We start from the raw sequence: 15,653 nt of genomic DNA on the forward strand, positions 1-15,653 counted from the left end.
CTGGTTCAACAAGCTAACTGTTGTTTACTTTAACAGCCTATATAAATTTTCTGTGAAAATGAATGGGCTTTATTTAGAATAGAATGATCAAAGCCGTGCTGTGTGATTTCAAATTAGGCATTGTTTATTTTCAGCCGAAAATGAGATTAGTGATGAAGAAAATCAAAGACGGGAAAGTTTAGTAGCTAATTTAACTAATCTGGTACAACAACATTATCCAGGTATGTACTAGCTAAGTCCTGATAAAGAACTTACTGATTAAGTACTTTCTAGCCAGAAGCGCCGTGTTTCCTAGCTACATAGCACCCAAGAGTGAGCTATTCATACAGGTGGTAGCTCAGTTTTTGCTAGGCAGAATTGTTTTACTAAGATGTGCACTAACCAGGTATCTATTGCTCAAGTATTTGCTAATGTATTAAATGTTAGCAAACTTTTTAATCACAAATAGTTCTAAAAGAGCATTGTGGTAAAGGGAGACCGCCGAATTCTTAGTTTCATTTTTGCTTACTCAGAGAAATGGAAGTCCTTGAACTTCAGCCTCAATAAGTCTTAATCGGAAGGAAGTTTAGGTAAAGGAAGGTGTTACAGTATGATATATAGAAATCATGTAGCTGAGGTGTAGAAGAAGAATGTGAAGAGAACTGAAAGAGATGGTGGCGAAATGATGGGCCACATAAGAGGGAAAATAAAACTAGTGGTACTAAAGAAATAAGATATTGAAGTGATTTAGTGAAAAGCTGCAGAAGTGCATGCCTTGTACAAGTTGATTGGTCTAACCAAATGGAGCAAACAAAATTGAACTTGTACACTGGGTATCAACTTTTACTTTAGTCTGTCAACAAGACTGTGTAACTTCTCATCTATGATCATATGTGCAGAGCATTTCACAAACTCACAGTACGGAGGCAGCAGTACAAAAGCAGCAGTACGGAGGCAGCAGTACGAAGGCTGCAGTACGGAGGCAGCAGTACGGAGGCAGCAGTACGGAGGCAGCAGTACAGAGGCAGCAGTACGGAGGCTGCAGTACGGAAGCAGCAGTATTGAGGCAGCAGTACGGAGGCAGCTGTACAGAGGCAGCAGTACGGAAGCAGCCATACGGAGGCAGCAGTATGGAGGCAGCAGAACAGAATCAGCAGTATGGAGGCAGCAGTATTGAGGCTGCAGTATTGAGGCATCAGTATGGAGGCAGCAGTAGAGAGGCAGTACTACGGAGGCAGCACTACGGAGGCAGCAGTATGAAGGCAGCAATACGAAGGCAGCAGTATGGAGGCAGCAGTATGAAGGCAGCAGTACAGAGGCAGCAGTATGAAGGCAGCAGTATGAAGGCAGCAGTACGGAGGCAGCAGTACGGAGGCAGCCATACGGAGGCAGCAGTACGAAGGCAGCAGTAGGGGCAGCAGTATTGAGGCAGCAGTACGGAGGCAGCAGTACGGAGACAGCAGTACGCAGGCAGCAGTATGAAGGCAGCAATACGGAGGCAGCAGTACGGAGGCAGCCGTATGGAGGCAGCAGTACGAAAGCAGCAGTATTGAAGCAGCAGTATGGAATCAGCAGTACGGAGGCAGTTCACATATAAATAGTCAACTAAAAAGACAAATTTTGAAGAAATTATTGCCGTATTTTGTCTTGTCTATGTACTACTACATAATACACAGTTTGAATCCAAGGATTATTAACAGTCTTAAAAAAGTAAACTCATTGTTGCAGATTCAAAGCTGGCCATATTTGGATCTTCAGCTAATGGCTTTGGTAGCCGCACAAGCGACCTTGATATATCCTGGATCTTGGAAGGTCAAGAGAAAATGAAAGTAAGGAATTTCTATTAAAATAAACAATAATAATATATAACGCTAGTGTCTGCTTGAATACAGTATTACTGAGTGTTTAGCCACATATCTGTGTTACAGCCGGGTTTAATCTCTGACACCATCAAGTCTGTAGCAAGTCTCTTGAGGAAATTGCCAGGATGTACAGAGATTCAATCAGTTACTAATTGCAAGGTAAAAGCTGGTTCAAATTGACTCAATGTACTCTAGGACACTTTTATTTCGCTAGTATTTAGTTTCGTGAGTAGCACACAGAGTAAAGTTTCGCTGCAACTTAATTTCGCGGCTCTGATGAGTGCGAAAATATAGTGATGTGAAAATAAATGCAGTGGAAAAAAAAACAGATTACATTCCTCAGGTCCAGTTCGCTAATAAGAAAAAAAATTCAATTTGGGACTAGTTCGTATTTGTAAACCGCAGGTTGAAATGTGTGGGTGAGATTGATAATTCAATTTGATCACTTGTTGCCGTTTGTTTCTTGGACTATCAATGACGGTCCCTCTCGCCGTGACTTTCACACTCGAATCCCAAGAAGAAGAAAATAGATAGGTAACAACCAACTTCACAACCAAAACTGTATAACCCTTTCGCTGCCATAAACGCATTTATGCGTTTTCTAGGGGCCACTGTCATAAAAGCATTTTTGGACTTTCTCAGCAATTGTGTGGTAACCTGATTTTATTATTCGTCGACCACATAACCCACGGTCTTCAAGTTTTTTATGAAATTAACTGTGTTGTCCGAAGATTTCTCTATAAAATCAGCCTAAAACAACGAAGCAATTTTAAACTTTTGTTTGAGAATTTCTAATCTAAAAACAAACATTTTTCTGTAAGTTCATTAACTACCGCGAGCGAGTCATAAAACAGGTAATTAGTTGTTGATGACATTATAGCCAATTGGGATTTAGATTTTCGTGATTATACAGATAATTAAAGTTGCAGCACTGTCTCTGACAGTGGTGAAAGTAATAGTTTTGTAAGAGTAAGGAACATTTTAGCTTCGGATCGATCGTAGCTTCACATAGCTTTATCATCGCGCGCAAGCAGAGATACATTGAATTTTTGCATAGCAATATTGGTTAAGATGTTGGCAAAATAAAATATGTAACAAAAATGTTCTAGATAGAGATTGAACTTGAACAAATACTGTATACATATCATGAAGCAATATCGGCAATTTCGGTAAAATGGCTGGCACTAGGCCGATAGCGAATTTGTACATGGTTGGCAGTGAAAGAGATAATGTGGTTGAACCTGATGAGGGTTGATATTGTTTTTGGTTGGTAATAAAATTCATCACTACGATAATTATTCTTCAATTTTATGACTTCACCTACCAGACTTTCATCTTCATCAGTTAAAAATTCGGTGACTAAACTGATATCATCTTAATTTGCTTTGCCATGCTGTTCAGTCGGTGTATTAGCTATAATAAGTTGACCAGAAATTTCCCATTGAGCCCAACCACAGACGAAAATTGCCTGCATTTCTAATATGACGATTTTATTGTGGATATCAATGAACAAAGCTATTAAATTTCGCGCTTTCGCTCGTTCGTTATGATAGTTTAGTTTCGCTCATGAAATTTTCGCGAGAGGATGACACCGCGAAAATGCGAAAGTTAGATGACGCGAATACATAAATGTCCTAGGGTAACAATAAATGTGGGCGGAGCGTGCTGGCTAGTAAATTTGGCTAGTAATACTTTATGAAGGCAATCCGAGGTAATGACATAGAGGTAATCTTGCTGCGAATACTTGGCACTGCTAATTACCAAGTCTTAGCTTGTTTCTATCACAATAACAGCATCGGGACCTTTGCTATCTATTTCGTTTACCGAAAGTTCCAGGCTTTTATGACCAAACTGCTGTGGAATCTAAATAGCACGGTAGATACGAAAAGCCGAACGCACTGAATGACTGAACAGACCAAATATTTTGGCAGTTGCCCTCTTGTGTGACTATTTAAGGATAAGGGTGCGTAACTCAAACTTCTATAAATAAAGAGCTCAATGAATTCCGTAGAAACATTTTAGAGGCTGTTGTTTATTTTCGCGCCAGGGAAGCGCGCTGTGAATAAAAATATTACATATTCAATCAAAGTATTTTTGCTGTCACTAGTCCAATCAGTACTTGCCTTACCTTTGACAGATAAAAGGGAAATGCTTAGTAGAAGCAAAAGGTTTTATTTGTTCAGTAGTATCATTAACCATTGGTGAACTAGTAGCTAAATAACTAGCCAAAATTGTTTCTTTATTCAATTGGAAATTAATATATTTATTTCTATATATAGTAATATTTATTATAATTATATGAAACATGCAATCAATATTATTTATAGATAATAATTGATTTATAGATAATAGTTGAGGAAGGCCAACTCCCAAAAGATATTCGGTCTGTTCAGTCATTCAGTGCGTTCGGCTTTTCGTATCTACCGCTAAATAGCAACAATGCGTACTGATTGGTTTTTCACTAGTGGTACACCAAGTCGAACTAGCGTCAGTTGATCAGCATGCACTATAGACATTTTAAAAACATTTAGTCTCATATCGCATGCTCAGGGTTGTATTGTATGTAAGAAGACGTTTTTAATATGCTCATGGAGGGTGCAGACCATCTGCCTTCTCCCAGAATGAGCTCATCATTAGTAATCTGGTTCATGTGGTGCTCGTCATTGTCTTTATTTTTTAAGGTGATTTTGCCAATGAGTAAGTGCCGATGAGTAAGTGCCGATGAGCGAGTGCCGATGAGCGAGTGCCGATGAGTAAGTGACGATGAGTGAGTGCCGATGAGCGAGTGCCAATGAGTAAGTTCCGATGAGTAAGTGCCGATGAGCGAGTGCCGATGAGTGAGTGCCGATGAGTAAGTTCCGATGAGTGAGTGCCGATGAGCAAGTGCCGATGAGTAAGTGCCAATGAGTAAGTGCCGATGAGTGAGTGCCGATGAGTAAGTGCCGATGAGTAAGCGCCGATGAGTAAGTGCCGATGAGTAAGTGCCGATGAGTAAGGGCCGATGAATAAGTGCCGATGAGCAAGTGCCGATGAGTAAGTGCCGATGAGCGAGTGCCGATGAGTAAGTGCCGATGAGTGAGTGCCGATGAGTAAGCGCCGATGAGCGAGTGCCGATGAGTAAGTGCCGATGAGCGAGTGCCGATGAGTAAGTGCCGATGAGTAAGTGCCGATGAGTAAGCGCCGATGAGTAAGTGCCGATGAGTGAGTGCCGATGAGTAAGTTCCGATGAGTAAGTACCGATGAGTAAGGGCCGATGAATAAGGGCCGATGAATAAGTGCCATTTTAAAAAGTTGAACTTGTAGAAATCAGAAGAAATAGTAAAAATTACATCATAATGTTATGACAGAAAAACCTGCAACACCTGACATTCACAATAAGATTAGATCAATGTCATTCAACCTGCTGGAAGTATTTATTGTGAGATCTTACTAATTATTAGTGTGACTAGGGATCTTTAAGTTAGTAAAGCCTTGAGGGCTCTTTGTAACAACAATAGAGGTTAGAACTGTATAAGCAAACCAGAAAGTCTTCCAAAAAGTTTGAAGTGCAACATCTTGAGCTATCAAGTGCCAGCAGCGCTAATCTACTACCCTTCTTACTACAGCCATGTAATCTTACATTCTCTTGTGAGAAGTAGTTGTACTTGTATATTTGAGTGCATCAGATCACAGTTGGCAAAACAAGTGTGAGTGTCATCAGTACTTGACATCACAAGTGTGAGTGTCATCAGTGTCTTAGCTGACAGCACAAGTGTGAGTGTCATCAGTACTTGACAGCACAAGTGTGAGTGTCATCAGCGTCTTAGTTGACAGCACAAGTGTGAGTGTCATCAGTACTTGACATCACAAGTGTGAGTGTCATCAGTGTCTTAGTTGACAGCACAAGTGTGAGTGTCATCAGTGTCTTAGCTGACAGCACAAGTGTGAGTGTCATCAGTATTTGACAGCACAAGTGTGAGTGTCATCAGTGTCTTAGCTGACAGCACAAGTGTGAGTGTCAGCAGTGTCTTAGTTGACAGTATGAGTGTCATCAGTGTCTTAGTTGACAGTGCAAGTGTGGGTGTATACGCTTTATGAATAGCTGTTAGCTATAGTCTAAATACTACATCGCCCTAACTTTAGTGGATGATTGTCATAGCTGGGTAGATTGCCTGAGTAGTTTTAACAACATCAGCAAAATACTTTGCTGCAAAATACTTTGCTGCAAAATACTTTGCAGCAAAATACCTTGCAGCAAAATACCTTGCAGCAAAAATATGATTGTGTAAACTAACCTTTATCCCTGATTACTAGGCTTTTTTGAAAATGAAGCCATCAAAAAGTTACTGTTCCTGTCATCATCAGACACCTGTCATAGTTGCATACGAATCTAAATACACAACATTCCTGCTTCACCTATTATCAACATGGCATTTTTATGACCACACACTGATTCCACAAGTTAACTGAATTTAAATAATCAATATTTTAGAAAGTATTTTCTTGTAGGTGCCTATAGTGAAGTTGACAGTTGACGGTCTCCAGTGTGATCTGAGCCTGTACAATCAGTTGGCGCTGCAAAATACCAAACTGCTCAAAAAGTACTCGCGCATTGACGAGCGCCTTAGAACACTCGGTTTCTTCATTAAAGCCTTTGCAAAGGTAACCTTTGAGTCCGATTTCTCGTAATATCTTAATCGTAATTAAAAGGAATTCCATCAGAAGAACACCTCTCTGTAGCACACTAGCAGTCCTGTAGCAGATTATACAATGTACTAATTCAACCAAAAAGTCTACCGGCAGTATACTAGTTGAACCACTAGGCCTACTTGCAGTGCACTAGTTGAACCACTAGGTCTACTTGCAGTGTACTAGTTGAACTACTAGGTCTACTTGCAGTGCACTAGTTGAACTACTAGGTCTACTCGCAGTGCACTAGTTGAACTACTAGGTCTACTCGCAGTGCACTAGTTGAACCACTAGGTCTACTCGCAGTGCACTAGTTGAACTACTAGGTCTACTCGCAGTGCACTAGTTGAACCACTAGGTCTACTTGCAGTGCACTAGTTGAACTACTAGGCCTACTTGCAGTGTACTAGTTGAACCACTAGGTCTACTTGCAGTGTACTAGTTGAACCACTAGGTCTACTTGCAGTGCACTAGTTGAACTACTAGGTCTACTCGCAGTGTACTAGTTGAACTACTAGGTCTACTTGCAGTGCACTAGTTGAACTACTAGGTCTACTTGCAGTGCACTAGTTGGACCACTAGGTCTACTCGCAGTGCACTAGTTGAACTACTAGGTCTACTCGCAGTGCACTAGTTGAACCACTAGGTCTACTCGCAGTGTACTAGTTGAACTACTAGGCCTACTTGCAGTGCACTAGTTGGACCACTAGGTCTACTCGCAGTGTACTAGTTGAACCACTAGGTCTACTTGCAGTGCACTAGTTGAACTACTAGGCCTACTTGCAGTGTACTAGTTGAACCACTAGGTCTACTTGCAGTGTACTAGTTGAACCACTAGGTCTACTTGCAGTGCACTAGTTGAACTACTAGGTCTACTCGCAGTGTACTAGTTGAACTACTAGGTCTACTTGCAGTGCACTAGTTGAACTACTAGGTCTACTTGCAGTGCACTAGTTGGACCACTAGGTCTACTCGCAGTGCACTAGTTGGACCACTAGGTCTACTCGCAGTGTACTAGTTGAACCACTAGGTCTACTCGCAGTGTACTAGTTGAACTACTAGGTCTACTTGCAGTGTACTAGTTGAACCACTAGGTCTACTTGCAGTGCACTAGTTGGACCACTAGGTCTACTTGCAGTGTACTAGTTGAACCACTAGGTCTACTCGCAGTGTACTAGTTGAACTACTAGGTCTACTCGCAGTGTACTAGTTGAACTACTAGGTCTACTTGCAGTGCACTAGTTGAACCACTAGGCCTACTTGCAGTGCACTAGTTGAACCACTAGGTCTACTTGCAGTGCACTAGTTGGACCACTAGGTCTACTCGCAGTGCACTAGTTGAACCACTAGGTCTACTTGCAGTGCACTAGTTGAACTACTAGGTCTACTTGCAGTGCACTAGTTGGACCACTAGGTCTACTCGCAGTGCACTAGTTGAACCACTAGGCCTACTTGCAGTGCACTAGTTGAACCACTAGGTCTACTTGCAGTGCACTAGTTGGACCACTAGGTCTACTCGCAGTGCACTAGTTGGACCACTAGGTCTACTCGCAGTGTACTAGTTGAACTACTAGGTCTACTTGCAGTGCACTAGTTGAACCACTAGGCCTACTTGCAGTGCACTAGTTGAACCACTAGGTCTACTTGCAGTGCACTAGTTGGACCACTAGGTCTACTCGCAGTGCACTAGTTGAACCACTAGGTCTACTTGCAGTGTACTAGTTGAACTACTAGGTCTACTTGCAGTGCACTAGTTGGACCACTAGGTCTACTCGCAGTGCACTAGTTGAACCACTAGGCCTACTTGCAGTGCACTAGTTGAACCACTAGGTCTACTTGCAGTGCACTAGTTGGACCACTAGGTCTACTCGCAGTGCACTAGTTGAACCACTAGGTCTACTTGCAGTGTACTAGTTGAACTACTAGGTCTACTCGCAGTGCACTAGTTGAACTACTAGGTCTACTTGCAGTGTACCAGTTGAACTACTAGGTCTACTTGCAGTGCACTAGTTGAACTACTAGGTCTACTTGCAGTGCACTAGTTGGACCACTAGGTCTACTCGCAGTGCACTAGTTGAACCACTAGGTCTACTTGCAGTGTACTGATTGAACCACTAGGTCTACTCGCAGTGCACTAGTTGAACCACTAGGTCTACTTGCAGTGTACTAGTTGAACTACTAGGTCTACTTGCAGTGCACTAGTTGAACTACTAGGTCTACTTGCAGTGCACTAGTTGAACTACTAGGTCTACCGGCAGTATACTAGTTGAACCACTAGGTCTACTTGCAGTGCACTAGTTGAACTACTAGGCCTACTTGCAGTGTACTAGTTGAACTACTAGGTCTACTTGCAGTGTACTAGTTGAACCACTAGGTCTACTTGCAGTGCACTAGTTGAACTACTAGGTCTACTCGCAGTGCACTAGTTGAACCACTAGGTCTACTTGCAGTGCACTAGTTGAACTACTAGGCCTACTTGCAGTGTACTAGTTGAACTACTAGGTCTACTTGCAGTGTACTAGTTGAACCACTAGGTCTACTCGCAGTGTACTAGTTGAACCACTAGGTCTACTCGCAGTGCACTAGTTGAACCACTAGGTCTACTTGCAGTGTACTAGTTGAACTACTAGGTCTACTCGCAGTGCACTAGTTGAACTACTAGGCCTACTTGCAGTGTACTAGTTGAACTACTAGGTCTACTTGCAGTGTACTAGTTGAACCACTAGGTCTACTTGCAGTGTACTAGTTGAACTACTAGGTCTACTTGCAGTGCACTAGTTGAACTACTAGGTCTACTTGCAGTGCACTAGTTGGACCACTAGGTCTACTTGCAGTGTACTAGTTGAACCACTAGGTCTACTTGCAGTGTACTAGTTGAACCACTAGGTCTACTCGCAGTGCACTAGTTGAACCACTAGGTCTACTCGCAGTGTACTGATTGAACCACTAGGTCTACTTGCAGTGTACTAGTTGAACTACTAGGTCTACTTGCAGTGCACTAGTTGAACTACTAGGTCTACTTGCAGTGCACTAGTTGGACCACTAGGTCTACTTGCAGTGTACTAGTTGAACCACTAGGTCTACTTGCAGTGTACTAGTTGAACCACTAGGTCTACTTGCAGTGCACTAGTTGAACCACTAGGTCTACTTGCAGTGTACTAGTTGAACTACTAGGTCTACTCGCAGTGTACTGGTTGAACTACTAGGTCTACTTGCAGTGCACTAGTTGAACTACTAGGTCTACTTGCAGTGTACTAGTTGAACTACTAGGTCTACTTGCAGTGCACTAGTTGAACTACTAGGTCTACTCGCAGTGCACTAGTTGAACTACTAGGTCTACTTGCAGTGCACTAGTTGAACTACTAGGTCTACTTGCAGTGCACTAGTTGAACTACTAGGTCTACTTGCAGTGCACTAGTTGAACTACTAGGTCTACTCGCAGTGCACTAGTTGAACCACTAGGTCTACTTGCAGTGCACTAGTTGAACTACTAGGCCTACTTGCAGTGTACTAGTTGAACTACTAGGTCTACTTGCAGTGTACTAGTTGAACCACTAGGTCTACTTGCAGTGCACTAGTTGAACTACTAGGTCTACTCGCAGTGCACTAGTTGAACCACTAGGTCTACTTGCAGTGCACTAGTTGAACTACTAGGCCTACTTGCAGTGTACTAGTTGAACTACTAGGTCTACTTGCAGTGTACTAGTTGAACCACTAGGTCTACTCGCAGTGTACTAGTTGAACCACTAGGTCTACTCGCAGTGCACTAGTTGAACCACTAGGTCTACTTGCAGTGTACTAGTTGAACTACTAGGTCTACTCGCAGTGCACTAGTTGAACTACTAGGCCTACTTGCAGTGTACTAGTTGAACTACTAGGTCTACTTGCAGTGTACTAGTTGAACCACTAGGTCTACTTGCAGTGCACTAGTTGAACTACTAGGTCTACTCGCAGTGCACTAGTTGAACCACTAGGTCTACTCGCAGTGTACTAGTTGAACTACTAGGTCTACTTGCAGTGCACTAGTTGAACTACTAGGTCTACTTGCAGTGCACTAGTTGGACCACTAGGTCTACTTGCAGTGTACTAGTTGAACCACTAGGTCTACTTGCAGTGTACTAGTTGAACCACTAGGTCTACTCGCAGTGCACTAGTTGAACCACTAGGTCTACTTGCAGTGTACTAGTTGAACTACTAGGTCTACTTGCAGTGTACTAGTTGGACCACTAGGTCTACTTGCAGTGTACTAGTTGAACCACTAGGTCTACTTGCAGTGCACTAGTTGAACTACTAAGTCTACTCGCAGTGCACTAGTTGAACTACTAGGTCTACTTGCAGTGCACTAGTTGAACTACTAAGTCTACTCGCAGTGCACTAGTTGAACTACTAGGTCTACTTGCAGTGCACTAGTTGAACTACTAGGTCTACTTGCAGTGCACTAGTTGAACTACTAGGTCTACTTGCAGTGCACTAGTTGAACTACTAGGTCTACTCGCAGTGCACTAGTTGAACCACTAGGTCTACTTGCAGTGTACTAGTTGAACTACTAGGTCTACTTGCAGTGCACTAGTTGAACTACTAGGTCTACTTGCAGTGCACTAGTTGGACCACTAGGTCTACTTGCAGTGTACTAGTTGAACTACTAGGTCTACCGGCAGTGCACTAGTTGAACCACTAGGTCTACTTGCAGTGCACTAGTTGAACTACTAGGTCTACTTGCAGTGCACTAGTTGAACTACTAGGTCTACTTGCAGTGCACTAGTTGAACTACTAGGTCTACTTGCAGTGTACTAGTTGAACTACTAGGTCTACTTGCAGTGCACTAGTTGAACCACTAGGTCTACTTGCAGTGCACTAGTTGAACTACTAGGCCTACTTGCAGTGTACTAGTTGAACTACTAGGTCTACTTGCAGTATACTAGTTGAACCACTAGGTCTACTTGCAGTGCACTAGTTGAACTACTAGGTTTACTCACAGTGTATTAGTTGAACCACTAGGTCTACTCGCGGTGTACCAGTTCGACCAATAGGTCTAGTTGCCTACTTAGCTGTCCACCTGTTTCTAGTTTATCAACCAATTTAGCTCTCATCTCTAGGGATGTGATAACATTGAAATTAACATGATATACAGGAATATGAAATGGCAGATGTGTACCAACGCACCCTATCATCCTACGCATACATACTGATGTTGATATTCTACCTGCAGCGTTGTGATCCACCTGTGCTTCCTGTCCTACAAGAGGTGACTATTACTTACATTGTGGGCGACTCAAACTGCGGATCATCCACACTAAAGACTATAAACATTGTGGACTACTCACATTGTGGACTATTCATGTTTTGGGCTACTCATGTTGTGGACTACTCATGTTGTGGATTACTCATGTTGTGGACCACTCATGTTGTGGACTACTCATGTTGTGGACTACTCATGTTGTGGACTAGTCATGTTGTGAATTACTCATGTTGTGGACCACTCATGTTGTGGACTACTCATTTTGTGGGCTACTTATGTTGTGGACTACTCATGTTATGAGCTATTTATGTTGTGGACTACTCATGTTGTGGGCTACTCATGTTGTGGACTAGTCATGTTGTGGGCTACTCATGTTATGGACTAGTCATGTTATAGACTACTCATGTTGTGGACTACTCGTGTTGTGCACCACTCATGTTGTGGACTACTCATGTTGTGGACCACTCATGTTGTGGACTACTTATGTTGTGGACTACTCATGGTGTGGACTGCTCATGTTGTGGACTATTTATGTTGTGGACTACTCATGTTGTAGACTGCTCATGTTGTGAACTACACATGTGATGGCCAATCATGTTGTGGACTACACATGTTGTGGACTACTTATGCTGTGGTCTACTCATGTTGTGGACTAGCCATGTTGTAGTCTACTCGTGTTGTGGACTACTCATGCTGTGGACTCCTGTTGTAGGCTAATCACATTGTGGACTACACATGTTGTGGAACTATTTTTCAATGAGCCTTTCATGTTGTAAAAGACTCATGGTATGGCTCACTTACACCCTAGACTGGCTTATGCTGCTAATGACTCATTTATGAACTTTTTCAGCGCTTTTGTTTTCATATTCCTTGTCACATGACCAAGCTGCGGACTATGCTCCTGTTACTATCAGGCTTTTATTGTCTTGACAAGCATGTTTTGGTAATGTGACCATCTCAGCTAATAAAAATCACCAGCTTTTATACAAAGAAAAGTATATTGCAGATGTACGCCGATGACATAAAGCCTGAAAACCTGGTCGAAGGTTGGAACACCTGGTTCTTTCAAGATGAAAAAGTTCTGGTATGTCTCACATGCCCCTTGTTAGCTCCACAAAACTTAGAACTAACTGGGAGAGCTCAAGTGTAACATTTTTATGATGCGATTTCCCAGGTGCAGTACATAGTGATTTCCTACACATATTCCAGAGGGTTTCCAATGACGAAATATTAAAAGTACTCATTGTTGAATGGGGTACATGGAAAGTTTCATTTAGTCCTACAGATATCCACAAACTTGGATTTATTCTCTACACAATAATCTCAGTAATACATGGGTATTATGCTTATTACTTTATTACTGACTGGTGAGTAAATCCAATAAAGCATTTTTAGAATACACTTAATGTGTTTGACTCAAAGAAAGTCTGTTACTGTAGCCTACATGTATAAAACTGATAGATTAATGCCCGGCGCTGCCTGAGTAATAAAAGTCTTTGCACAGAAAATTTATTCTTATTTAACATATAACATCAGTTACCATTCTAACTTTCAAACTTCATATCATGAGAAAGGTGTTTCGTGCAGTTTAAATAAATTGAGAGAAAAAATAAAACAACTGTAAAGGTTTTCAGACTTTGCCAAACAACTGTAACTTTCAAACTTCATATCATGAAGAAAATGTTTTGTGCAGGTCAAATAAATTAAGAAACAAAATAAAACAACTATAGAAGTGTGAAATAATTAGTAAGTAATAGCTAAATTAATCCTGCTTCACTAAGATTACGATAAAAGATATTTGGGTAATGATACAATTAATAAGAACTGAGAAAACAAAATACAAATCTTGAATATGCTGAATTAATAATAACAATTTGTGCATAGAAGTGTGTGTGCGTGTGTGTGTATATAAAAATGGTTACTGTTCCAGCAGAAGCTATCCATGAAAACATTGAATTCGACGATACTGGTACCTCTCGATACTGGAGAAAAATGGTATAATGGACTGTTTTAGTCTGGTACTTTGTCTGACCGACTGGAGAAAGAATGTAGAGGCTATTCCTACTCGGGATGATACAATTGTCCGCATAAAAAGTATTATCTTTCACGGATTTAGTAATCGAACCTTACGAAAAACTGGAAATAGAAGTATAACGGCACAATTGAAACGACACATTTAAAATTACAAGTTAAAAAGTAGGTAATGGTAGCAAAAATTAGTTTTTAAACAATTTCAAAAACTAATAAATGCAAAAGGTAATATTAGTCAATAACCAGAGGATACGGTATACGGTGTGTGATAAGAGCAATATAATTGTTAGAACAGCGCAGCTTGGTGGTTAAATGCGCGGTTCAAAATTTGCAAATTTTCAAAAATCAAGAACATTTACGATAATATAACCTGGAAGATCATCAAAAGAGCACGGTCATACGACATATCAACAAAATTTTGCCAGTTATGTCTATGGGAAAAGTACTTCATCATATTCGAATCGAAGTTAGCCAGCCTTAACACTAGAAGTGAGCTGATATCCACATGCCGGCATGCTAGAAAACACCTAATTAGCTCAATAACATAATTTGACTACATATTTGCTGTATACTATATATTATCATACAACAGTATTGAGCCTTCAGCTTTATAAAGTAATTTTATAGCTTGTACAGTATACATTTTAGTCATTCTACCTGAAGATTGCAACGCGATTGCATGAAACTAATAGTAGTAATGATTTCAACCAGTAGTTTTTAATAAACCATATATATATATAATATATACATATATATATATATATATATATATATAATATATACATATATATATATAATATATACATATATAGATGCTATGCCACATCAATCGTGCATCATTATATGACCCCTTACCTTCATCACAGCAATCTATTTGAAAATAGAAATATACCCAATTAAAGGCACGAGATTAGCACAATGCTTGGCATATTTATAAGATGGTAACAAATATGAATGCAAATAATATCAATAATTTCATTCAGGGACTACAGTGATTGATCAAGCTTGTGAGACTGAAGTTAATGCTGTAGGCAACGACATGGGGACAAAATGGACCAAATAAACAAGATGAGTCGGAACTCTGGATTGGTTTCCTTGACTTCTACAGCCAGAAGTTTGACTACAAGAAGAAGGTGGTCAGCATACGAACAGCTCAAGATGTCACAAAGATGGAAAAACTTTGGAATTCAGATTTTTTAGTAATTGAAGACCCGTTCAATACAGACCACAACTTGGGCAAGGCACTCACAAGAAAAAGTAAGTACCCTTTGTTACACATAAGAGTGCTCTACTCTGTAATTCTGCGAGCAACAGCAAAGTTTACCTTAAACCAAAATTAGTCAATTCAAGTTACTACTGCTACAAATTACCACAATGTATAAAAAATTCATTACATATAATGCGGTTTTGATATATCTAAAGATGTCAATTAATTGTAGTTTTTCTCTTGTTTGGTGATCAGCCATAATTACAATACCCAACTAGCAGCAAACCGTTAGTTATATTAAGGAACTTCATAAGCAATATTTTCATAGCTAAAGAAATAAAGCAACGACTGCTGTGTCAAGGATGTATTATGTTTAAACTCAATGGTGAATTTATTTAAGAGAAACGATAGCAAGTAAAATTATAATCGACTAAAATAAGGACTAGTGAAGATTGCTCCTGAGACATACTCGTAGGTACTCTCCTGACATCGATGCATTGTCATCTATTTTTCAGCCAACACGCGCATATTGAGCAACCTGAGAATTGCTAGAGATGTATTTGGAAATCCTCCGGAACCGTCACAAGAAGAGCCAATGCATGACTACTACTTGCGAAACAAACGCTTTTTCAAGTTGCCTCCAGGCTCAACGCAGAGACAAAGATGA

The 15,653-nt window shown here is 40.8% G+C and overlaps 1 protein-coding gene across 1 annotated transcript; it reads left to right on the forward strand.

Annotated features, from left to right (window-relative positions):
- Positions 1-1,457: 1,457 nt before the first annotated feature.
- Positions 1,458-15,653, forward strand: LOC137385783 (terminal uridylyltransferase 7-like). The gene is made up of 7 exons (XM_068072339.1): positions 1,458-1,497; positions 1,708-1,808; positions 1,908-2,000; positions 6,330-6,482; positions 12,755-12,832; positions 14,811-15,036; positions 15,502-15,653. Exons 1-7 carry the CDS (start codon positions 1,458-1,460, stop codon positions 15,651-15,653), a joined length of 843 nt encoding a protein of 280 aa, XP_067928440.1.

This window comes from Watersipora subatra, chromosome 1, assembly GCF_963576615.1.
Source record: "Watersipora subatra chromosome 1, tzWatSuba1.1, whole genome shotgun sequence".
Classification (NCBI taxonomy): domain Eukaryota; kingdom Metazoa; phylum Bryozoa; class Gymnolaemata; order Cheilostomatida; family Watersiporidae; genus Watersipora; species Watersipora subatra.